The sequence below is a fragment of the Diceros bicornis genome, chromosome 7, assembly GCF_020826845.1.
Source record: "Diceros bicornis minor isolate mBicDic1 chromosome 7, mDicBic1.mat.cur, whole genome shotgun sequence".
Classification (NCBI taxonomy): domain Eukaryota; kingdom Metazoa; phylum Chordata; class Mammalia; order Perissodactyla; family Rhinocerotidae; genus Diceros; species Diceros bicornis.
In genome coordinates, this window is record NC_080746.1 from 71,600,162 (window position 1) to 71,627,602 (window position 27,441).

The following is a 27,441-nucleotide window of genomic DNA, read 5'->3' on the forward strand; positions in this document are numbered from 1 at the left end:
TCCAAATGTGCTGAGAACTTCAGGGAGTTAGACTGATGGACCTTCCTCGCCTTCTCTCTTTCAGGTGGAGTTATCTCCCTTAAAAGGTGAACTGCAAAGGTTTTTTCAAAAAAAGAAAAATACACTCACAAACCAAACATGCTGGTTTAAGAGCCAATAAATGGAAAATACGTATACAGATGCTACTCATGGGATAAGTTTGTGATTATTACTACATCCTTAAGATTGCTGATATTTTAAGATAAAGATTTTTTGACATCTCAGAATAGATGGTGTGATAATGTCACATTTAGGAAAATCAGGCTGAAGAGGCTCTCTCTTTCTCCTCAAATGAATCTTCTTTAGGTTGAAACATCTTGGCACAAAATAAAACATATTTAAGACTAAATTAAGTAAAAATGTTTTCAGTCCTTTTAATCTTCAAAGCTTAAGTTAAGAAAAAAGAAAACAAACCGAAAAACATTAAAATGGCAAGCTCAATAATTAAAAAGGAAAAGCCAGATCTACTGTAATTCCCTATCACTATAATGTTGTTTCTGTGTTCTATGGTTGGCTCTACTCTCTTGGAGTCAAACCTTTTGAAAACTAAAATACATATTATAAGTTTATTCATTCCTCTTTCTTAGCAGAAAATAATTTAGTATATTTCTTTTGATTTGGTAACCTTTCATTTTTCCTGTATTTTGTTTAACTTTTTATTCCATGTATTATTATAGAAAATGATTGCCAACAAAGAGCCTAGGAATGAGGAAATAGCAATAGAAATGCCTATTACTACAACTGTCCACAAAAGAATCACAACACTCATTTAAGTACATCATGCAAAGAAAACATCTCACTGTAAATTCTAAAAAGTGCTACCAGAACTTATGTAAAAATAATCTTCTGAAAATCTTCAGAAGTCAAAAAGAATAGCACTTGGAGTCTGTTCTGTTTTGTTTTTAGAAAAGTGTAAGTAAAATGGAAAAATCAGAGATTAAAGGGTTTTGGTACTTTCTATATTTCTGTACTTTTTACGTAAACCTTAATCCTTACCGAGTCAGACTGGAGTACATACAGAACAAGATGCTGGGCTATTTTACCTAGCTCCTCAAATCATTCTTTTAACTCTATCTTCTTCTCAATCTATAAAATCAAAAATATTACTTTGGACTCATCAAGAAAAACAATATAAGATAAATTTTATAACAAAAGAAAAATCAAAAGGCTCTAATCAGAAGAAGTTTGAAAGTACAGTAAGAAAAAAGTTGGTCACTGCTGCTCAAGATATGTTGTTTTGGTCAGAAATACCTAACTACAGTTTCACAAAGCTTTCTGAAGGGTCACTGTATCCTTCAGGAACACATATGATATTAAAAAAAGAACATCTTAGAACTTCAAGTCACCCTCGAAAGCAATGAGTTGAAGCTTCTCATTTTATATACAAATAAAAATTCATCTAAAAAAAACCAGTTTATTTTTTATAATCTACTATTCTAGGATCTACCTTTCTAGAATGCCTCTAAATGCAAAAAAAAAAATCCATCAATATCCAAATACTCAACAAAGAGCAAACTATTTTTGTGCATGACAAGGGTGAGCACACTTTCTGTAAAGGGCCAGAGAGTAAATACTTTTGGGCTTGCGAGCCATGCGTTCTCCATTGCAACTACTCAATTCTGCCATTGTAGCACAAAAGCAGCCATAGACAATACATAAAACTTTATTTATAAAAACAGGCAATAGGCTAGATTTGGCCCACAGGCCATAGTTTGCTGACTTCTGGTGTAGTTAAGAGTTCAATGTACTTTCTTTATAAAAACTGTCCTTAGATTAACATTATAAGAGATAAAAAGAAAATGTGTGATGATTCAAGAGAGAGAAAACATGCCACAATACTTACTTTGTGAGTACTCTTCTCCCATCTGTGGTGGATACTCTTCATCCCAATCAACCACATCATCATCTGTAAGCACCACTATGTGGCATTCTCGTTCCCCACTCTGAGCACTAGCTACCATGAGAGGCAGGATCATTTCTTCCAGATAAAATTCAAACTGTCTACGAGCACCATCATTTGATAACTCATGCATTAGAGCACCTGAAATGAAACCCACAAAAATACCCTGATTTTTTAGGTGACTGATGAGTAAAAGAAGAGCACAAGCAACAAACAAATAAAACATGTAAGATTAGTTCAGCATCTACTTTGGAACCCTATACACAATACAGTGGTTATTCTTTAGTCAACAAAACTTTTCCTAGGAAGAGTTGTTACGGAACTGTAGAATTTTACAGCAAGAAGGGCCAATTAAAGGGATCTAACACAAGCTCCTTTATTTTACACATCATGAAGTAATTTGCCTTAGGTTACAAAACTAATTTGCAAAATCAGAATTAAATCTTGACTCTCCATCCATAGCTCAGCGTATTTTTTTACTATATCATGTCATCTTCCATCAATATATGCAATTGTATCTTAAAGTATACCTTAAAGGTATTTTTCAAATTATCCATATGAACTAAAGTACCTCCCATATTCCATCTTCCACATGTTTTCTTTATCAGAAAATTATTCACAAACAGCATTAATATTTCAGTGTAGGAAGAGGGGTGAGATGAATAGGGTCAACTGGCTTTGGGATAAGCCAAAAGGCCAAGCAAAATAAAGCATGGTGGATATTACATAGCAGACCTAACCCAAGAATTGAGAAGGGTCAAAGATACACTTCACTTCACCCTCCTTAAGCATGGAACTAATGAACAACTTCAACTTCCCAAATACAGAGCCATAAATTCACCGGCATTGACCTAATCTTTTATTTCTATTTCAATGGCAATGTCTTTTCTCCTACCTAAGGCTCTACCATCTCAAGAACTACTGGGAGGGTTAGAGAAGGACACTAGAACTCAAATCTTATAGTCTCCCAAGGGAAAGTGTTTTTCCCTCTACAACATGTTGTCTAACTATATAATAACTACTAATAAAATATAATTACTAATAAATGATTGATTAAAGAATTAACAATCTATATTATTATTTAGTCATGTCTCTCTCTAGGCTGGCTACTTCCCATTATGATTTTTTTTTTAATTCCCTTTATAGCCAAGCTCCTAGATGTATCAACATATTCTCTTTCTCCTAACTTCTGAACCAATTCCAATCTGGCTTCTGCACTCACTACTCCTCAAAACTGTTCTCGCTATGGTCTACAAATGAACTTTAGATTATTAAAGACAATGGACATCTTTGACCCCAATCTATTTGACCTCTCAGTTGAATCTCTTACAGGGACCACTCCCTCCTTAAAACACTCTCATTCCTAAGAATCTCTGATGCTATTATCCCTGGTTTTCCTTCTCTTCTCTGGCTGTTTTTCTTCAGTCACCTTTGCCAACTCTTTCTCTTCTAGCTGTTCATTAAATACGGATATTTCTCAGGACAATTTTAAGTTCTTTTCTTCTCTCACCCTATGCTGACAATTGCCAAATTTATTCTACTAATTCTGCCTTCTATATTCTAGATGCATTATATTCAACTGCCTTCTGGAAATTTCCACTTGAATGCCACCTCACAGGCACCTCTAACTCAATATATCCAAAATTGAACTTAAAATCATGTGTTTTCCACATCAGTAAATGGCATCACCATCCACTCAAGTTCTCAGAATCATCTCAGAAAAGTGCTGGGCATACGACAGGCACTTAAATATTTGTAGAATAAATGAATGAATCCTTGACTCCTCTTTCATCTCTTAATTCAATCATTCCCCAACCCCTATCAGGTCCACCTCTTAAACACATCTTGAATTGCATCATTTCCTTCTCTGGAAGATGCTATTTTCCAAAGACAGTTGCAAAATCTCTTATGCCACATGCTTTTCTGCAATGTGACCTTGACATCTCCTCCCAAGAGGTGGGGTCTAATCCCCCTCCCCTTTAATCTAGGCTGGTCACACTGATTGCTTATAACCAGGGGAGCATGGCAGAGGTGACGGTGCATGACTTGCGGTTTTGCCTTGGTCTCAGGAACACTCACCCTCCAAATGCTTCCTCTCTAAACCCAGTCTCTAGCCTTGAGAAATCCAAGCCACATGACGAGGCCACATATAGGTACTCTGTTTGACCGTCTTAGCTGAACCCAGCCTTTGAGTCATGCCCAGTCATCCCAGGCAGCAGACATGTGAGTGAAGAAGCCTCCAGCCTTTTGAGTCACCTCAGCCCTTCAATTCTTCACAAGATAAGGCCTCAGATATTGTGAAGCAGACATAAGCCACCTCAGTCGTACCCTGTCTGAATTCTTGACCCACAGAATAAAAACGTTTATACTTTATGCTACTAAGTTTGGAATGGTTTGTTACATAGCAATAGTTAATCAGAATACATTCTATCCCCGCTGCCCCTACCATAGTCCAAGTCATCATTAACTCTCGCCCAAACTACTGTAAAACCCTCTAACTACATTCCCTCAACATTTGCTTTTGCCCCTCTGTAATTCATTTTCCCCATGGCAGCCATATCTAATTATGCCTGTCCTCTAGTTTAAACCTTTCATGGCTTGTACTATCCTTAGAATAAAAGTCCCAAATCTTCAGCTTGGTCCATAAAGCCCTGTTACGTGAAAAAGGGAGTTATAGATCAGTGCACACAGTCCTTAGAGAAAATATTTTCTTTAAATACTATCCATATATTGATGACTCCCACATATAAATATCTAGCCCACATTTCTCTCTTGAACTTTAGAGATGTATACCCAAAGGCCCACTCAAGATTTCCACTTGAATGTCTAATAGGTATTCCAAACTTAACATGTGCAAAATCAAGCTTCTAAATTTCTGCTGCCCATGAAGTCTCCCTATCTCAAATAACGGCAACTCCATACTTCCAGTTAATTAAAGCCCTCTTCTCTCTTCCCCATATTCAATTAACAAGCAAATCCTGACAACTCTACCATCCAATATATCCAGAGTCTGATCACTTCTCATTGCTTCCACCCTGATTTAAGCCACTACCATCTCTTACTTGAATTATGGCAACAAAAGTAAGTTTCCTAACTATCTCTTTGCTTCTGCCTTAATTCCCCTTCCAGTCCATTCCCAACACAACAGCCAGGAGTGATTCTTTTAAAGCATAAGTCAGATCAGGACTATAGCACTGCACAACTCTACAGTGAATTCTGTGCGAATGGTGCTCATGAAATGGTAAAATGTGGCAGCCTTACAGACCATATCACCTCTCTGTTTAAACCTCCAATGGCTTCCCATCTCAGTCACTCAAAGTAAATGCCAAAAGATAAAGGCTCTACATGACGTCATCTCCTACTAGTGACACTCTCACTCCACTCAAACTATACTAGTCTCTTTGCTGCTCTCAAACATGCCAGGCAGGCTGCTTCAAAACCTGCACTTACTGTCACCCTCTGCTTGGATTTTACTTAAATTTTCTTCTCCAATGAAGGCTTCTCTGTCTACTCTATGCCCCTTCCTTACTTTTTCCCCCTCCTCAGCACTTATCACTATCTAATATACCACATGTTTTTTGTTTACATGTTGTTTGTTTACCTTGTCTGTCTTCCCCAAAAGAGTGTAAGTTCCATTAGAACAGGACGTTTTGCTTGGTTTGTCCATTCTGCATCCCCAGAACTTAGAACAGTGCTTGGTACAGAGTGGACAGTCATTAAATACTTATTCAGTTAATAAATTTTGTTTTCTCTCTACTTCTCGAGCCTTATTTCTCACCACTTGCATTCCGCCCCTCTGCTCTAATCACACTTCCTTTCTTTCAGTTCCCTGAGCATGTCACATTCCTTCCAAGTTCACAGCCTCTGCAAAACCCTTTTCTGCTGCCCGGTATAGTTAGCTTCTTTCCCTCTTTGCTCTCAGCTTTAATGTCACTAACTCAGATAATGATTCTCCACAGCCCCTTTTACCCTACACTTCTCATAGCATCTCATTTCTTCACTGCATTTTTCACAGCTTTTCACTACTTGTTGAATGCCTGTCTTCCCCACTAGACTATAAACTCCATAAAGGCAGGGACGATGTCTGTCTTGTTCATCACTATATATACTACATGCATGGAACTCATGATAAGCCTGATTAAGAAGGAAAAAAAAAACAAATTACACATTAAATAGTAAACTAGAAATGCATAGCTGGTACTTAGGAATTAGAGATAAAGACTTAGAAATCCACAGTGTACAGGTAATATGTGAAGCCACAGTGACAAATGGCATCACTCAGAATAAGTGTATAGATTCTGTGAGAGAGAAGGTAGCTAAAGACAGAACAGTAGGGAAGGACCACATTCAGCAGATAAAGGATCAGGGAGCAAGTGAGAGAATGAGAAGCAGAAGACCTAAAAGAAGGATGTCAAAGAGCAAAAGGAAAAGAGAGTCAAGAAGAAATGGGTGACTTAACAGGGAAACCTAAAGGAAATACCTTTAAAGACAAGGATGCCAGAATTACCACTAAATTTAACATTATTCTAGCCAATTCAATAAGACAAAAAAGATATTAAAAAGTATTATTTATAACAAGGTCAAGTATCTACCAAGAATATATGAGAACCAACTGAAAAACCATGAGAAATAAACAGAGTTCTGTTGGGTGGCTAAATATAAATGTACAAAATTCAATAATTTCTTATATGTTAGCAGTTAGAAAATTCTACATACAACTACAACAAAAAATACAAAATAGCAAAGAATAAACTTAAACAGACTAGAGCAAAAGTTTAAAAAGACATAAAAGAAAACTGAATAAATGGAAAGACAACAGTTGGAGCAGGAGTCAGTATAGTAAACATGTTTATTCTTCTAAAAAATTAAGTTCAAAGAATTCCAATGAAAAGCTCAAAGTTTTTTAAATGATAATTTTTGAATGTCTAGAATAGACATAGGTCAGATGTGAGTACATTTGAGCCTGAGGATTACTCTATATGAAAAGAAAAAGAGGGCCAGCCCTGGTGGCCTAGTGGTTAAGTTCCATGCACTCCACTTTGGTGGCCCAGGTTTGTTTCCCGGGCGCGGACCTACACTGCTCTCTTAGCAGTCATGCCATGCTGGTGGCCCACATACTAAAAAATAGAGGCAGACTGGCATAGATGTTAGCTCAGGGCAAGTCTTCCTCGACAAAAAAAAAAAAGAGAGAGAAAAAGGCTAATGATATGAGAGAAGACAACAAGTGGAATAGGGTCTTAAAAAATACATGAGGGAATAAAATAATTTATTCATTCAACAAATGTTTATTGATTTCTTACTACATGCCAGGCACTATGGACAGACAGTTGAAAAGATATAGTCCCTGTCCTCAAGTTCAAACTGGTTTAATGCTACAAACTGAAAAACAGCAAGATCAAGAGCAAGAGCGAGAGAACACGTGTGTCTCTACCGTTTCAGTGTCCCTGTTTCAGTGACTCCACAGGCAGGATCTGCCCCTGATCTCCCTTTCTCAACAGGCTTAGATATAACTTCATTTTTTTGGTCTTTGATTGCAGTCCCATTGTCTCCTACATGGATGGTGCCTTACTTCCCAGGCCTTCTGAATTGGTGCTTTACTCAAACTTTAAATTTCATTTTCCATACCACTTTCACCTAAAGACACTGTATTTTCATTTCTTTTAGCCCTACGCCTTCATTCCTGAGTTCAATCCTGGTTATCAAAACTTCTTCTGGATTACAGTGCTTACCTGGGAAGAGAATGTAGACACTGAAGAAATTTATAGTCTGGCTGGGGAGCTACTATTTACCATAGATTTCCTTCAGTATATGTTTAAGTTCTAGTACAGAAGATTGAGAAGTCAGTTCCTCCCTGTACTAATCTTCTTGCCTCCGAACATACCATTCCTTCTGCTTGGAACAACTTCCTCTTCCCTTTCCCCCAGAAAGCTTCCTCAAGCCCCCATCCCTGAGTTCAGTACAGTTCCTATATGCTCATTTAGCACCTTATGCTTCCTCTAACACCGTAATATAATTAACTTGTCTGTCTTTCCCACTATACTGCAAGCATAATGAGAGCAGGGACTTCGTCTTTTTTTGTTGCCTTTTATATATCTAATATTTGGTACAAAGTGAGCGCTCAATAAAAATGCCGAAAATGACTGATATTACTATGTAACGATTAAACGAGTTGTTATTAAAGAATATAGTTATTCACAATATATTTCCATGTGGAAATATTATCAAATAGCATGTACAATACGATCCTTTAATATTTTTTCATTTAATTTACCTTTATTTCCTAATTTCGCTACCTTTTATTTTAAAGCAAACCCTTATTTAACACTATGCGTCAAGCACTGTTTATGTAATCTTCACAACAATCCTATGAAATAAGTAATAATATTGTCTCCATTTTAAACATGAGGTAACTAAGAAACAAGGTTTTAAGTAACTTGGCTAAGAAACCCAGGACTCTGTCTATTCAACAAACATTTAGTGCTCATACAATTTCTTTTTAAGTTAAGAGACAAACTTAGATATTTTAGTGTAAAGTACCATTTCAATATTCAGTAAAGGTACATATTTGCAGAAAAAAATTATTTTTGAACTCAAGTCTATACCTATAGTATCCTTTTATATTTTTACAAGACCATTTCTCTCTCTTCAAATTCTATATAGTTTTGTTTTAATGAAGTCTATGAGAATCTCTAAATTTTTAGTAACACATATTACAAGTAATCTAGAAACAATTACAAGTATTATTTAAAAGCCAAAAGTCTACGAAAACCATATTACACATATTTTACATAAAGATTCTTACTTTTAATTCCATAACAAATAAATGATACTTAAGAGTGATGAGAAGGTAACTAAGTCCAAAGGATTACAGAACGGAAATCCATACCATCTATAAAAAAATCTAGTGTTTTTTAAGACAGTCACCAAAATTCCACATCTAATTATACGGAGTTAAATTAAAATGGTCCCATGAATAAAAAAAAATAAAACTTGAAGTCAAGGATCTATAATTAGAATAATTAATGTTCATGTTTAATAATTAATGCTCAATTAGAAACATTTTTTTAAGAGGTGAGGAAACAACAACTTTGTTCAAGTTTACAGTTGTATGCCCTAGCTGTCCAACTATTTGACTTTAAACTTTTAAATATCACTTATAGAGAAATGGACTCAGAGGTGGACCATCCACTTCTTTGTCCTATCTATTGATTTTCTTTTTTTTTTTTTTGTGAGGAAGATCAGCCCTGAGCTAACATCTGCCAATCCTCCTCTCTTTTTGCTGAGGAAGACTGGCCCTGGGCTAACATCCATGCCCATCTTCCTCTACTTTATATGGGACGCCGCCACAGCATGGCTTTGCCAAGCAGTGCATTGGTGCATGCCTGGGATCCAAACCAGCAAACCCCAGGTCGCCGTAGCGGAACGCACGCACTTAACCGCTTGCGCCACCGGGCCGGCACCCCATCTATTGATATTTTTATAGAGGCTTTAAAGAATGGCAAAAATAAAATGGTACTGAGGAACAGACAATAAGGCCACTCTTTTTCAAAGAGTTAGATCATTATGGAGCGTGAAGAAGAACAGTTATATTTAAGTATACAGTAGGTGCCTTAAAAATTTAAATAAAATTTCCCATTCACAGTTTCTAACACACCAATCTTTGAAAAGGTACGACAGCACTTTGCCAAGCTGGTGTGGAGTTTAGGTAATGAAGTAAAGATAACCATATGTCTGGAACCAACACGAGGCTATAACCACGTGTGGGAAACTTTTAAAATGGCTTCCCACTGTATATGGGATAAAATGTAAGAACATTAGTTTGGACTCAAGACCTTCCATAATCTGGCCCACCTATTTATTCCTGTGTCCTTCTGGTCCTGATATAAAGTCTCTGTTCCAACAGTTATTTCCAAAGTATATCTTTGGCATCTTTACTCTAAAAATATCAGCTCTTAGAATGACCTACCCACTCTACTCTTTCTAAATCATTCCTATTCGTTCTTCTTTTTTTTTTCTGTGAGAAAGATGAGCTCTGAGCTAACATCCGGTACCAATCCTCCTCTTTTTGCTGAGGAAGACAGGCCCTGGGCTAACATCCGTGCCCATCTTCCTCTACTTTATGTGGGAGGCCGCCACAGCATGGCTTAACAAGTGGTGTGTTGGTGCGCACCGGGGATCGGAACCGGCAAACCCCCGCCCGCCAAGGCGGAGTGCATGCATTTAACTGCTGAGCCACTGGGCCGATCCCTCCTATTCGTTCTTTATTACCCATCTCCTCTGAACTCTTCCTCAAACCCTCTAGCCCACAATGATCTCTCCTTCTTCTCAATTTCTCCAACCATTTAATATCCAAGCAAACATTTGATAATGCTCATATAATATTTTGACTTTTCTGTGTATAATCACCTTTCTTTCTTAGGCATGGCATAAGCGAAAGGGAGGGGTGCTGGGGAGGTGGTGGGAGGAAAATACCAATCAAAGAGTTAGGACTCCAAAGTTCTAGACCTTGCTCTGAGATTATGTTTGAAGTTCTTAGATGAAGTCACTTAACCATTTGTATAAATGAGGGCTAGGTATTCAATTTAAGGACAAATATTGTTTTTGAGAATTATTTGTATCTTCCATAGTGGCTTAGGATATTATCTTACATGGTAACTATAAAAAATTATAAATTTTTGGTTGATGTGATCTTAGGAGTGAAGCCAAACACCACACTTGACCACACTCCCAAGCTGGGAGATAAAGATTGGCAACAAACGATAAAGGAAATAGTCGAGGAGGAAATTTGGGAGAGTCTATCAAAAAAATAAATTATTAGAGTTGAAAAAAAGTTTTGGAAAATTGCAGAAGGAACTTATAAAGATATCTGTAGACTTCCCAAAATAATCTTCATGGTACTAGAATGCTTTACAATTCAATTAAATAAATATTCGAAGTGTAGATAAATAGCACTATTTTGGGCTTTTCATTCCGGTATATTGTAACTCTACAAACCACCCACACGCAAAACATTATACTTACTGAGATCTCTACATTTAATAGTACTATATTCAAAAGAGATACAAAGATAGTCACATGCTTCTCTCAGTTCTGGAATAGATATGCCATCAGGACAACGGATTATTCCTGTTTTATAGTAATCCTAAAAAAAAAAAAAGGTAAGAATGCATAAAACATCTGGAGCATGAGGTAGCCAAAACTTATTATTAAGGTTGGGCTAGTAGCATTTTCTAAAGTACCAGAGCTCTGAGATTTCTGATTTGTGGAATTTTAAAGTTAGCTAGGACCTCAGACCTAAAATGAACCACTTTTTCATTTTACCAATAAGAAAAACTTAGGGCCAAATGGGAGGAGTAGGGGGGTGTCACTGACTCATGCAGTCACAGAACTATTTAACGGCAGAGGTAAGATTAGAACCCAGGTCTTCCCATTAATTATGCATCTCTTCTCTCTACTACATCATACTAATTCATATGTATTTTCTCCCCTAAAAGTTATTTTTCTATATAACTACCATAAATTTTTAAAATTTTTTAAAAAGGAAGGTGAATGATATATTTTAAGTTACCTTAAATATTACCTAGAGAATTGAGCAAAATTTATTATTTTTAGTAAAGAACTGTAAGGTCATATCCAAGTACTAAAATATGTAAAACAGAATGCACAATTAGATATTCTTCCTCCAAATACTATCCTTTGGTATTTCCCATATCACTACAATCATTAGTAATTATTTCCAAAATCTACTTAAAATGTTGTTAAGGGCTGGTCCCAGAATTAAAAATAAGTTACTCCACAGCTGAGTCATAAAAACTTTTCTTACTTGTCAACTCCATTAGAGGTCAAATGAAAGTATGGGCAGCTGAAAAAAAGCACTTCACAAAAAATTAAGAGCTGCCTCATTTCTTGAGGTTCAGAACTACAGTAACACAATTTCTAAAGCTGCTGCATCAACGGAAGCAGAACAACATCTGGTACTTGTCCGAGTACTAACAACCTAATCAAGATCAGCTACGTTTTCTGTCCCGTACCTCAGGATCCTCCCTCCTCTCTTCCCCCAAAACTATTTGAGGAAACCATATTTTCAGACTGTGGCATAAACTGTCACACACTGTAAATCAAATCTTTATCACTAATTTGAAATTACAAGTAGGGATGCTATACTACTAATTCGAATATTCCTCAAAATCAAAGGTTAAAACTTCAAAATTTATGGTCTAAAACAAAGATGCTAACAAATATATTTTAGAGGTCACTTTCAGATGTTCAGAAAGGTCCATATTTGCTGGTTATGTACAATAGGTAGCCACATTCCCAGGTAGCAAAAAATGATCAACTTATTATATTTAAGAGAATTAAGAAGGGAGTAGTAATATGACTCCAGAAATGTTATCAGTAAACCCTTGAGAGAATTGCCTATGCAGACCTAAGAGATGAAGCATTCCCTATCCTATCTTCCCAAAAGTCATAAATTCACTTATCTATATCATATTATCTTTATGTACTAAAATAAAGATGAATTAAATGGTATTTTAAAAGAAATAATATCCTGCATACCTCCATAGAGATATCCAAGTAGAACTCTGCTTGCAATTCAAGTATCTACCAAGAAGGGGTCAGATGATTAAGTCAATATACATAAGAAACAAGAACTTACCAGAATAGCTCGAAACACAGTGGAGCCAATTCCCTCTGCCACTTCATACTCTCCCTTCTCATTAGGACGTGTAAAGTTATGTTCTCTGCCAGATCCAAACATCCTGTGATAGCAAATAATTGAGAAGTATATCAATAGGATACTTCCTTCAAAAGGGGAAACTGATTTCATGTACAAAAGTAAAAAGGAATTATAATTTAAGCATTAAATTAGTTTAAGAATTTTTATCAGAAATTTATTCTGGCAAATGTAATAAATGAAGGAATATAAAAAATATCTCCTTTTTGATGAGAGGAAACAGTAGCACAGATCCTCTATAAGTAAACAAAACCAAGTGATAAAATTCAGAAGCTAAAGAACGTTCCAACCCCTTCTCCTCAGGTGGGGGAAAAAAAAAAATCAACCAATCTAGGTAAAAGGTGATTTTTATACTAATCTTACGAGAAAGAAAAAAAAAAGGAAAAGGGAAACCATGTTATCTGTACCTTTTCCTTAAAACTGCTGTCTTCATTAACTATAAATATAAGAAATCTTGCTCAAAATTCTTACACTTGCATCTAGAAGTGAAAAACAAGCAAATACTGGAGTAGAGAGGAATGAAGAAATCAAGAGGAGAATGAAAAGTTTAAATAAGTGAGAAAAAGTAGTAAATTTTTTTGTTGTTGTTGTTGAGGAAGATTAGCCCTGAGCTAACATCTGTTGCCAATCCTCCTCTTTTTGTTGAGGAAGATTAGCCCTGGGCTAACACGCATGCCCATCTTCCTCTACTTTATATGGGACGCCACCACAGCATGGCTTGATAAGCAGTGCATCAGTCCACGCCCAAGATCTGAACCTATGTACCCCGGGTCGCCAAAGCGGAGCACATGAACTTAACCGCTATGCCACCAGGCCGGGCCCATAAATATTTATTTTTACATAAGGAAAATACAAATGGATTTATGTTTTTTCAAGTCATGTTGTTGGCCCTTTAACAGTAACTATTTAAGAAAAGAGGCAATTTGCAAAATACGTCCTTCAAAATGAAAAGTTTAATGTTACTACTCCCAAGAAAATTTTTAAATTGTGATTTAAGGAAATTGAACCTCTGAATTCAATGACACCACCATTCCTAAAGTAAACATGGCTGATGTAAGTATTCTGCTCAATTTCCCAATTTAAATGGTTTTCCCTTTTGTTATAACACAGAAAACTATAAAGAACAAAGCTTTTTATTTCAAAGTTACCAAAAGAATGATAACTGCTTTTTACAGTTCCCATGAATATTAATTTTCATCCCCAAAGATATGCTTTAGTCAATTGACATGAAAAGAAGCCTTCACTGATGAAAAAAAAAGACAGCCTTTCAGGAATCAAATGTCATGCAATTTTCTCAAATACTTGAACTTTTTACAAAAGGAGAAAGCTATACTTTTCAGATCAATACGGACACACACACACAAAAAAAATCTTTGGGTTTTGTTTTGTTTTTTAAAGAAAACAGCTGAAGCAAAATATCAAGCATCTACTTTTTAACTGTTTCTTTAAAGTTTAGGTAAAAATATAAAGTATTAACAGTGTCAAGTCATCCTCCTAACAGCTTCCATCAATAATCTTCCCCTATGCTACTAAAAATACATTAAAGCCTATAGTTTAAGTATTTTTTTCCTCACAGATATAAGTAAAGTCTAGTGCCAATGTTAAAAGAAAACATTTATCTACTCAAAATGTATACAGTGTCATATGCTAGCATTTATTCTGTATTTAGGGACACCGACAAATCACTCACACACAAAGGCATCCCAAATAGTTACTCATATGCAACCCAGAAAAAAGCCACAAGTTTTTTACCTCATGGAAACTTCTATTTCATTTATATGCCCCTTCATTTTATAGAGTAAACAGAAAAAGATACTAATTTTACAATTAAAAAGACACTAATTTTACAAGTAATTAAAAGGTATTTGATCCTAGTTTTGGACACACTGAAAAATCAAGTCCACGCTGTGTATATCATTTTTAGATTGCAGTTCCAAAAACTACAAACTTTACATTAATCTATTACTCTAGATCAGCAAAGATTAGAAGATGACTATTATCTCTCCTTCATTGTCCTAACTACTTGTTAATAACACTCTTTTTTTTAAGTATCTATATCAAACTGACAATTCATGATAACTTTTCAGCTAATCAAACTGTTAGGTTTTTTTTTCTTTAAACAATACTGATACCTGCTGTATTTGTGGTTGAATTTCGGAGCCCCAAGTAAAGGAAATGTATTATCACTGTTAAATTTACCTTGTTAGATATAATCTATGGTAACAACCTGTAGAGATCTTTTAGTATCCAGTCTTCATTAACTAATATATTTGCTACTCCTACCAATACAGCAAAGATCGTTAGAAATAAAACCAAGTTCAAGATATGGCCCCACTACTTTCTAGTTGTATTAACTTGAACAAGTTATTTAACCTCCAAATCTCAGTTATTTCATCTGTAAAACAGGAACACTACATTCCAACAGAGAATTGTTATAAAATTTAAATGAAAAAAATAAAATAATGTGAAAGTGCTTTATAATTAGTAATATAAAGAACTGCAATAATACAAACCTGCCCAACATTGTATTTGGCTGTGCAGTAAAAATAGATGGGTCTACGACAAATCTAGTGTTATCCACTATTAGTGTCACTCGTTCTGACGTTCTTACATTCCGAGCTCCTTCTTTTGCATTTTCATACACAAACACCATCTCCCCAGATGCTTTACAGCTACCATCTGAACTTGACTGACTACTGTTTCTGCTGCTGTTCCCAGCACTGCTACTGGAACTATTTGGAGATGCTTTTTGAGGACGAGGGCTGCTTGGACGAGAGGAACTGTGATCTTTTTCTCGTTCTAAAATAAAGATGTTAAACAAAGTTATGCAAATTTCTTCTAAAAATTCAAGAACCAAATACATCTTTTTAAAATTCTGATTTAGAAAAGTTGTTTTAAATCACAGTATTTCTGCTTTTTGACTTCAAATAACAATTTCACAGAATTCCATAAATATTAATTTATTTCCCAGGAATAAAACCTAAAACATCAAAATGTTTTCTAAAATAATTCATCTTTGTAGACTTTTAAAAAGATGTATAGCTGACTAATGTTGACCCAGACTAATACCAAAATTAAGGTAAATTTTATGTTATTATTCTACTTAAAAGTATATAGAAATCCAAGGAACAGAATAATATCCTTTTCTTTTTTTTTTTTTTTTTTGTGAGGATGATTGGCCCTGAGCTAACATTCATTGCCAATCTTCCCCTTTTTGCTTGAGGAAGATTGTCACCGAGCTAATATCTGTGCCAATCCTCCTCTATTTTGTATGTGGGACGCCACCCACAGCATGGCCTGATGAGCGGCGTGTAGGTCCACGCTCGGGATCCGAACCTGTGAACCCCGGGCTGCCAAAGCGGAGCAGGTGAACTTAACCACTATGCCACCGGGCTGGCTCCAGGAATAGAATCTCCTTACAAGCCAAATAAATGAGCACTGAAAGTCAGTAAAAGATTAACAAGAATACCAATTAAAACTGTCCTAAATATTAAAAGTATTAAAACTATTCTGAGAACACAAAGCACCAACTTTGGAATCTCACTATGTTAACAAGGGCATTCCAAAACCTGCAATTTATCTCACAAAAGGAAGGTCTCAAAGGATGAAAAAAATTTCACTAAGGACAGCAAGAAGTATTTATTTTTTTAAATGAATTTTAATTTCTACTAAATAAAGTGGCTTTAACAGCTGGTAATATACTGCTTTCTTTTCATTCTCACTTTTGTTGAACAAAGTACTGCTACAAATTTTATAGAATCATTGATAATTTTAATAGGTAGGAAATACTGTTAAAATTCAGAAAATTTTCTTTAGATGTTCCAATATTCTACAAAGGGGAAATTAAAACTAAGACTTTCTGATAAATTTCCTTTAGAGGCTAAACTTTAAAGGTGACCTAAAAATGTACCTCCATCTCATCAGTTTCATCTGCTTTTCCCAAATTCCTCCATGACTCAGGCTACTGAGAACACTCTGTACGGCTTTACTGATTATATAATTAGGTTTGCTGATTATATCTCCAGAGATACTCTGACACTTCCCTTTTACTGCCTGTTTCCACAATGCTGGTAGCATCCCAAAAGCAAAATTTGCTAAAGTAATAAAATAATTTATTATATCCTCCTATTCTCTTCCCAGATACTGAACTTTGCATATAACAAACTGTCAACTCTTATTTATACTTTGGTTGATTTTTAGCTTATGAGTACTAGCCTGACTTTAAGGACCTACTTAGATATTGGATTGACAACTTCTATGCTAATTAGACCCTAATATAAATGATTTTGATTCATAACAGATAATCCGAAATTACCTCATATAGTAAGTCAAAGTATTGAATCTGCCCCTTCCCCAGGGGAAAATGAAAATTAGCAAGCTCACATTGCTTATTACCTCTGCTTCAGACTGGTGCTTTATAGTTATACAATGTATTTACCTAGGGTAATAATGTTCATTTATAGTAATGAGTAGGAAGGAAGAAAAAGACCTGAGCTAGTTGCCAAGAAAGCAAATCACTTTACATCTTCCCCTTCATATTCTATCTTTATTATTAAATTTAAAACATTGCCAAAAATCAAAATAAATTACTCTATGAGGGTTATTTTAGCTTTCATTTCCTTTTTTTAGGATGATTACAAGGATTCCTATCAACAATTTACTACGAACTACTTCAAAATAAATCAATGCTATATATCTCATAAGATAAAAATCAACTTAAAAGATTTTTAAAAATCTATATATCACAGTTTTAAAGGCTTTTCAAATTACTTCTTTTATAAGACTGCCCCAGACTCTTAAAAAAAATTCACTCCTAAGTTTCATTTAATAAGTTGTTTTTTCACAGCAAGAACCAAGCTAAGCTAAAATAGAAGCAACTGAATAGACATAAGAAGTTAATTTTACCCTGAAGTATTAGGCACAATTCATTGTCATTACTACTTTAAAAAGGTAAATACATGCTTTGAAAAACTGCTGGGAACATTAGTTGATTTTACATACCAACATGGTGCTGTCGTGTTGGAGAAGTAACATTTCTAATACAAGGAGTGAGCTGAGATTCCGTTCTTTCATGAGATGAATCTCGTGATCTGTCACTTGACCTTCGTCTATCTCTTGATCTCTCATGTCCCCCACTAGCACCATGTAGACTCATTTTGGTGTGGTCAACAACTCCTTTAGCAACACGTGAGGGAGTACTGACAAGTTAGAAAAGAAAATTAACCATAAAAGTAGAACATGAGATCACAAACACTTTTAAAGAAAAAACCAATTAACATAAAACTATTAATATTTTGAAGTGCAAGAATGAAATGCTACTTTACAACTCTGAAACCCAATTTACCTCAAACTTCTAGGTTTTATAAATTCTGGAACACTATGTCTTTAAAGATCATAATCCAACACAGTTTTTTAAGGATGAGAAAACTAGCCCAGAAAGGTTAACTGACTTTTGAGTTAGCAGTAGAAGTAGTAGTAGCAGTAGTAGTAAAAGAGACCACCCAGATTTCCTAAATATTACTCAAATGTTCTTTTGATTTCTTTGATTGTGGGGGAAAAAAGAGAAGGAAAGAGTCCAGCTTCTGGAACTCTTAAATAACTGAGGGATGGGACAAAGTAACTGGTCTCCTCCCAAATAAAGTCTACATGCTAACTTCAATCAATTCATTTTGATTTTGATTGAACTCATTTCAAAATTGTTGAACAGTATTTCCCTAAAAAGCTTAACTGCACTGTGTAAAGTCACAGAATTTAAAATTTTTATACATCTTATGTAGAGTAAGTTTGCCCATGAGAAGTGAATAAATGAGAATGATGATTAACTAAAATAGGCTAATTGACAGAATTCATTCATATAATTATCTAAGTTACATGTACTATGCATACAATGTGCTACATGCTAGTAGAGAAGCTCCCTCAAGCAGCTTATGATTTAAGTGTAGCAGTACATAATAACGAATATGTAGAAATTTAAATAATTCAAAAGTTATCCCAAATTTCAAATATAAAATGACTAAATATATCTCAAATATATAACTAACAAATGAGTGATAGATCATAAATGCTTTAAGATCTCAGAGAAAGAAGACACTATAGATTATGGTTAGTCACTGGTAAACCAGGAGCTGACAAATAGATAAGATTTTAATAATCAGAATACATTGCAAGTAGGAAAACTGATGGGAACAAAAATGAGAGACCCTGACCTAACACATTCTGGAAATTTACCATCTTAGCATATACCACGGTTCATGGTTGAAAAATATTAAAGTGTTTTTTAAAAATAGAAGGAACTTCATGGCTTTAAAGTAATAAAGACTTAGAATCAAACTGTCCTTTAATACTTAATTGCTCAACATGTTAAATGTTACTTAACATTTTAGAATCTTAGGTTCCTCATCTGTAAAATGCAGACTCTACTTTCTAAGGTTAATATGAGGATTAAATGAAGTATAATAAACTGATGAGCTGTACCTGGCACACTATAATCACCCATTAAATATTAGTTTATTTAGTTATGACAGATGAGGATACGAAAGTTGAAAATTACAAGACTTGCTCAGAGTCACACAGTATTTAGTGGATATGCTAATAACACTGTAACCTAAGTCTTTTGATTCATTCCAGTGCCCCCTCCATAATATTATCCTGCTCTCCTTCAGGATTTAAAAGTTTAATTTTTTTTGTGTGTGTGTGAGGAAGATCAGCCCTGAGCTAACATCCATGCCAATCCTCCTCTTTTTGCTGAGGAAGACCAGCCCTGAGCTAACATCTATTGCCAGTCCTCCTCCTTTTTCTCCCCAAAGCCCCAGTAGACAGGTGTATGTCACAGTTGCACATCCTTCTAGTTGCTGTATGTGGGACACCGCCTCAGCATGGCCGGACGAGTGCTGCGTCTGTGCGCGCCCGGGATCCGAACCCAGGCCACCAGTAGCGGAGTGTGCGCACTTAACTGCTAAGCCACAGGGCCAGCCCATAATTTTCTTGATGATTCAATTTTAAATCTTGCAGTGCTTCAGGGTCATCTTTTCTGCTGGCTTATTAGCTGTAACACCAGTTTTGTTATTTTAGTGATTTCTTTCATTATGAAAATCAGTTATCACCTCACTACAACAGACTACAAAGACAAAAAGAGTTGACTTTGTATTTACCCTAAGAGTTACTTCTAGGGAAATAAAGGCAACCTATCGGCCTTTATCAATCATTTGTCTCTCATAAACCTAGAGAAAAAAGAAATTCTACTCCCACTTTCTTTCTAGTGAAAAAGATCAGAGTAGAACTACATCTTTGGAACATAGTCTTTTTCTTCAAATAGAACAAATCAAAAGATCCTACTGCATTCATGTCAAAAACCTTAAAGTAGAAACAATGGAATTTCTGGCTTATGTCCTAAAGTAGAAAAAAGAAAAGAATCCATACTAATAGAACAAGGATTATATATTGGAAAAAATAACACCTCAAATTATTCTAGCCGCTAAATTTTAAATGTGCCAAGCACATTTTCTAAACATGAATCTAATTGATAATTTAACGGACAAGGCACAAACACAACTACGACTAAGGCAAATGCAGGATAAAGGTTCAGTATGAGTAAGGGCCAAGCTGACTGATTAACTGAAAAAAGCATTTCCACCAGACATCTCTGTAGCTAAAAGATTAAACACTGCTAAGCATTCTGTTGAAATATTGGCTTCATTTCTAAACTGTCAGATTTTTAAATGAATGCAAAAGGTGTCATAACACACTTCTATCCTTTCTTTGCATTCCCAAATGGAATGTATTCTGGATCAGACCTTCGAAATCAGATGTCATGGAAGACTAATTATGTCCTAGCCTATTTAATTAAATAATTTTAGATCAGGAAAGCACTCTAAGGGCAAAAATAATTAATATGTGCAAAAGAAAATGAGGACAAGCAAGTTCAGAGGGGATCAGTGTGCTTCATGTTGCACTTAAAAGAGTTTAAGATATATGAATTGAGGACAGGTAAGGAGATGAGTTTATCAATCCCAACATCTGCTTCTAGCCAAGACAGAGTAACAAAGACTAAATTTACTTACATGTCTAAAACGACCCCCCAAAATGGACAAAATATATGAAATAATGGTTTGCAAGACACAGTACATGAGGTAAAGAAAGAGAGTGATCCCTGAAAGATGGAAAACAAAGAAATCCAACAACTGCCTCAAATTACTACTTTGAGCGAGTTTCCAGAGTAAACACAGGGAAATGAAACCCAGGCAAAGCCTGGTGGACTCTGAGTTAAGGATATGGAGCTGAGAGGTTGGGGACAATAGGCGGCTAGAGTTCGCAAGAAAGAGTATCAGAGAGAGCAGAGCAGCAGAGAGAAAACCTCAGAGATCTGCAGTCTTCCTCGAGTATTGAGCTGAGTACCAATCAGCACACATATGTGAAGAAACTACTGAGGCTAAGGAAAGAACTCACTCAAAGGATTAGAGGAAACAGCGCCTAGGACTTACATAGGGCCAGGACTAAGGCGTGTTCCCCCCCAGTTGGGCTGGAAAACCTCATAATTCCTAGGGCATTGAGGAGAGAATCTAAAGGGTCTTGGCTCTGAAATGGGAAATAATCAGACCCAAACTGAGCATCGCTCTAGTCACATCTAACAAATCTTAACAGCAAGACCTGAAAGAATCAAATTGTTTCTAAGCAACTAAACTAAATTCTCAAACAAAGCTCAAGAATATTTATAGAAATACAAAAATATCCAGCACCCAAACAAGGTAAAATTCACAATGTATGGCATCCAATAAAAAACTACCAGGCATACAAAGAAGCGGGAAAACATAACCTATAAGGAAAAAAAACTCAATCAAAATCAACCCAGAGCTGGCACATATCTTAGAATTAGAAACAAAGACATTAAAAGTCATTATAATCATATTACTCCAACAAGTTATGCTGAGATATAGAACATAAAAAAGACGCAAATCAAAATTTCTTGAGATAAAAATGACAATATCTGAGATGAAAAATACACTGAATGGAAGATTACATATTATAAAAGAAAAGATTCATGAATTTGTAGACACAGCAACAGGAAATATCCAAAATGAAACAGAGAGAAAATAGAAAAGCAGAGCATGAGTGAGCTGCAGGTCAACTTTGCTGCTGTCAGTGCCATCAAGTCAATTCCGACTCCTAGTGACCCTGTGTACAGACAGCATGGTGGAACCCTGCCTGGTCTTTTTGCGCCATCTTCTCACCTTCCAGCGTTGTATCAGACAATGCTCCACTGCTCTTCACATGGTTTTCACGGACAATTTTTTTGCAAGCGGGTGGCCGGGTCCTTTTTCCTAGTCTGTCTTAGTCTGGAAGCTCCACTGAAACCTGTCCACCATGGGTGACCCTGCTGTTATTTGAAATACTGGTGGCAAAGCTTTCAGCATCACAGCAACAGGCCGCCACCACAGTATGACAACTGACACAAGGGTAGTGTGATTCCCTGACCCGGAAACAACCTGGGGCCAAGGTGGTGAGAGCACCAAATCTTAACCACTAGACCATCAAGGCTGGCTGGGTCAACTTTAAGTGCCTTAATATAGGTATAAATGAAGTCCATAAAGGAAGAGAGGTGGGGAAGAGAAAAAATATTCAAAGAAATAATGTCTTGAAATGTAATGAAAACTACAAACCCACAGATACAACATGCACAACAAATCCCCAACACATTTGAAGGAAAAAAAAAAAAAAAAACCATCAACCTACATTTGTTATATCCAGTAAAAATATCTTTCAAAAATAAAGGTGATAGGGCTAACCCGGTGGCACAGTGGTTAAGTTCGGTGTGCTCTACTTCAGCAGCCCGGGGTTTGCAGGTTCAGATTCTGGGAGCAGACCTACACCACTCATCATGCCATGCTGTGGCAGCATCCCATATACAAAATAGAGGAAGATGGGCACACATGTTAGCTCAGGGCCACTCTTCCTCAAGCAAAAAGAGGAAGATTGGCAATAGATATTGTTAGTTCAGGGACAATCTTCCTCACCAAAAAAATAACTAAATAAAAAATAAATAAAGGGGAAATGCATTTCCAGACACACAGAAAAAGACGAATGAATTCATCATGAGCAGACCTGCACTATAAGAAAAGTTAAAGAAAGTCCTTCAGGCAGAAGAAAAAATAATGCCAGATGAAAATATGAATCTACACAAAGGAATGAAGAACACTGGAAACAGTAACTACATTGGAAAATATACGATTTTTTCCTTATTGTTTAAATCTCTTTAAAAGATTAGTTTAAACAATAATTATAACAATACAGTATAGAGTTTATAATATGTATGACTATAGAATAGTACAAAGTTTGGGAGGAGAGAAATAAAAGTACACTATTGTAAGGTTCTTATACTATACAACAAATGGTATAATATCACTTTAAGGTAGACTACGATAAATTAAAGATGTATATTATAAGCCATAAAGCAACCACTAAAGTAAGGAAACAAAGAATTATAGCTAATAAGCCAACAAAGGAGATAAAATGAAATCATAACAAAGATACAATGAATCCAAAAGATGGCAAAGAAAAAAGGAGGAGGATGAGGAAACAAGAACAAACAGGACAAAGAAAATAAACAGCAAGATGACAGACTTAACCTTAACCAAATCTATAACCACGTTAAATATAAATGGGCTACGGGGGCCGGCCCAGTGGTGTGGCGGTTAAGTTTGCGCGCTCCACTTCAGTGGCCTGGGGTTCGCAGGTTCAGATCCCGGGCACAGACCAACATACTGCTTGTCAAGCCATGCTGTGGCGGCATCCCACATAAAGTAGAGGAAGATGGACACCAACGTTAGCCCAGGGCCAATCTTCCTCAGCAAAAAAAGAGGAGGACTGGCATCGGATGATAGCTCAGGGCTAATCTTCCTCACACACATACAAAAAAATGTAAATGGTCTAAGCCATAAAAGGTAAAGATTATCAGACTGGATATAAAAGCCAGACCCAACTATATACTGCCTACAAGAAACTCACTTTAAATATAAAAGTACAAAGAAGTTCAATATAAAAGGATAAGGAAAGATAAACTATGCTAACACTAGTCAAAAGAAAGCAAGAGTGGCTATATTCATATCAGACAAAGTAGCCCTCAGAGCAAAGAATATTACCAAGGCATTTCATAAGGATAAAGAGGTAAATTCATTAAGAGTACTTAACAATCCCAAAAGTACTCATGCCTCATAACAGAGCTTCAGAATACACAAAGCAAAAACTGATAAAATTACAAGGAGAACTAGACAATTCACAGTTATAGTCAGAGATTCCAATGCCCCTCTCATAATATTTAATGGAGAGAGTAGACAAAAATCAGTACAGATGAATAAGATTTGAACAACACTATCAACTGGCTTGACTTAATTGATATTTATAGAACGTTTCACCTAACAAGAACAGAAAACTCATTCTTTTCATGTGTACACAGAACATTCATCAAGACAGTCCATATTCTGGGCAATAAAATAAGTCTCAATAAATTTAAAAGAATTTAATCATACCAAGTACGTCCTCTGATTACAATGGAATCAAATTAAAATTCAATAACAGCAAGATATCTGGAAAATTCCCAAATATTTGGAAATTAAATAAGACCTTTCTAAATAACCTATGGAACAAAGAAGAAATCAGAAGGGAAAACAGAAAATTTTGAAGTGAAAGAAACCCAACATATCAAAATTTGTGGAATGGCATAACATTATAGCAATAGTTAGGGAGCAAATTATAGCATTAAATGCTTACGTTAGAAAAGGAAGGCCTAAGAAAAATCATCTCAGTTTCCACCTTAGGACACTAAACAAAGAGCAAATTAAACCCAAAGAAAGTAGAATAAAATAATAAAGATCAGAGTGGAAATCACACTAATAGAAAACTGAAGAAAAGTTGGAAAAAAATCAATGAAAACAAAAGCTGGTTCTTTGAAAAGATCAACGTCTAGCTATACAGATTGTGAAAAAAATCAAGAAAATACAAATTAACAATATCAGAAGTGAGAGAGGTGACATCACCAGAAAGGTTACATGTATTAAAAAAATGACAGAAGAATATTATAAACAATTTTATACAAATAAATTCATCAACTTAGAAGGCCTGGATCAAATTCCAAACTACCAAAACTCACTCAAGAAGAAACAGATAAAGTAAATAGCTCTATATCTATTAAAGAAATTGAATCTGTAGTTAAGAACTTTCCCTCTAAGAAAACCACAGGCCCAGATGGCTTCACTCATGAATTCCACCAAGCATTTAAGATAGAAATAATACCAATCCTGCATAAACTCTTCCAGAAAACTGAAGAAAAGATAATAGTTCCTAACTTATTCTACGAGGCCAGCATTACTCAGATACCAAAACCAGACAAAGACATTATGATAAAACTACAGATGTATATGCCTCAGAACACAAATGCAAATATTTTATAATTTTATTTATTTATTTTTTTTCCCCCAAAGCCCCAGTAGATAGTTGTATGTCATAGTTGCACATCTTTCTAGTTGCTGCATGTGGGACGTGGCCTCAGCATGGCCAGAGAAGCGGTGCGTCGGTGCGCGCCCGGGATCCGAACCCCGGGCCGCCAGCAGCAGAACTCGCGCACTTAACCACTAAGCCACAGGGCCAGCCCAAACGCAAATATTTTAAACAAAATTTTAATAATTCAAATACACTAATATATAAAAATGCCAATACATCATGACCTAATGGGATTTACCCTAAAAACCCAAGATTAGTTGAATATTCAAAATCAATGTAATTCACCATATTAACAAGTTAATAAAGAAAAAATTTGTATCTCAATATATGTAGGAAATACATTGGACAAAATCCAAAATCTATTCCTGATTAAAAAAGAAAAGAAACAAGGCCAACATCACCCTGATCCCACAGCCAGACAAGGACAACACAAAGAAGGAAAACTACAGGCCAACACTGCTGATGAATATAGATGCAAAAATCCTCAAGAAAGTATTGGCAAACCAAATATAGCAATACATCAAAAGGATCATACACCACGATCAAGTGGGATTTATACCAGGGACACAGGGATGGTTCAACATCCGCAAATCAATCAGTGTGATAAACCACATTAACAAAATGAGGAATAAAAACCACATGATCATCTTAATAGACACTGAGAAAGCATTTGACAAGATCCAAGAGTTTATGATAAAAACTCTCAATAAAATGGGTATAGAAGGAAAGTACCTCAACACAATAAAGGCCATATATAACAAACCCACAGCCAACATCATACTCAATGGGGAAAAACTGAAACCTATCCCTCTGAGAACTGGAACAAGATAAGGGTGACCACTCTCGCCACTCTTATTCAACATAGTACTGGAGGTTTTGGTCAGAGCAATTAGGCAAGAAAAGGAAATAAATGGTAACCAAATTGTCAAGGAAGTGAAACTTGCACTGTTTGTAGATGACATGATTTTATATATAGAAAACCCTAAAGAATCCATCAGAAAACTATTAGAAATAATCAACAACTACAGCAAAGTTGCAGGGTACAAAATCAACTTATAAAAATCAGTTGCATTTCTAAATGAACTAACAGAAAAGAGAACTCAAGAATACAATCCCACTTACAACTGCAACAAAAAGAATAAAATATCTAGGAACAAATTTAAACAAGGAGGTGAAAGACCTATACAATGAAAACTATAAGACATTATAATTAATTTATTTATTTATTTATTGGTGAGGAAGATTGGCCCTGGGCTAACATCATGCCCATCTTCCTCTACTTTATGTGGGACGCCTGCCAAAGTATGGCTTGATGAGTGGTGTGTAGGTCCGTGCCCGGGATCCGAACCCATGAACCCGCGCACTGCCAAAGTGGAGCGTGCAAACTTAACCCCTACACCATCAGGCTGGCCCCCGATAAGACATTATTGAAAGAAATCAATGATGACATAAAGAAATGGAAAGATATTCCATGCACATGGATTGGAAGAATAAACATAGTTAAAATGTCCATACTACCTAAAGCAATCTACAGATTCAATGCAATCTCAATCAGAATCCCAGTGACATTCTTCACAGAAATAGAACCAAGAATCCTAAAATTCATATGGGGCAACAAAAGACCCCAAATAGCTAAAGCAATCCTGAGAAAAAAGAACAAAGTTGGAAGCATCACAATCCCTGACTTCAAAATATACTACAAAGCTATAGTAATGAAAACAGCATGGTACTGGTACAAAAACAGACACACAGCTCAATGGAACAGAATTGAAAGTCCAGAAATAAAACCACACATACATGGACAGCTAATCTTTGACAAAGGAGCTAAGAACATACAATGGAGAAAGGAAAGTCTCTTCAATAAATGGTGTTGGGAAAACTGGACAGCCACATACAAAAGAATGAAAGTAGACCATCACCTTTCACCATAAACAAAAAAGAAAAGGAAAAAAAAAAAACAAAAAACCTCAGCAAAGTAGGAATACAACAGAATTTCATCAGCTGGATAAAAGATATCTACGGATATCTTAGATGTCTACAGCCAACCTGGTACTTAGTGGTCAAAGACCAAATGCTCTCCTCCTAAGACCAGCAACAAGACAAGGATCTCTACTCTCACCACTTCTATTAACCAACGTACTGAAGAATCTAGCCAGAGCAATATGGCATGAAAATGATATAGAAGGCAACCAGATTGGAAAAGAAGTAAAACTGTCCTTATCTACAGACGACATGATCATCTATTGTAGACTCCAGTACAAAAAGTTACTAGAAT

The 27,441-nt window shown here is 35.7% G+C and overlaps 1 protein-coding gene across 4 annotated transcripts in view; it reads right to left on the reverse strand.

Moving 5' to 3' along the window:
- BTBD10 (BTB domain containing 10) overlaps nucleotides 1-27,441 on the reverse strand; it is a 65,588-nt gene that overhangs the window by 3,366 nt on the left and 34,781 nt on the right. For all 4 annotated transcript variants that reach the window (XM_058546020.1, XM_058546018.1, XM_058546019.1 and 1 more), the window contains 5 exons: nucleotides 17,676-17,872; nucleotides 15,188-15,473; nucleotides 12,597-12,699; nucleotides 10,961-11,081; nucleotides 1,883-2,080 (listed from right to left, as the gene is read on the reverse strand). In XM_058546020.1, the coding sequence (XP_058402003.1) occupies nucleotides 1,883-2,080; nucleotides 10,961-11,081; nucleotides 12,597-12,699; nucleotides 15,188-15,473; nucleotides 17,676-17,829 (862 nt within the window). In that variant the 5' untranslated portion in view covers nucleotides 17,830-17,872. The remainder of the gene's footprint in view (nucleotides 1-1,882; nucleotides 2,081-10,960; nucleotides 11,082-12,596; nucleotides 12,700-15,187; nucleotides 15,474-17,675; nucleotides 17,873-27,441) is intronic.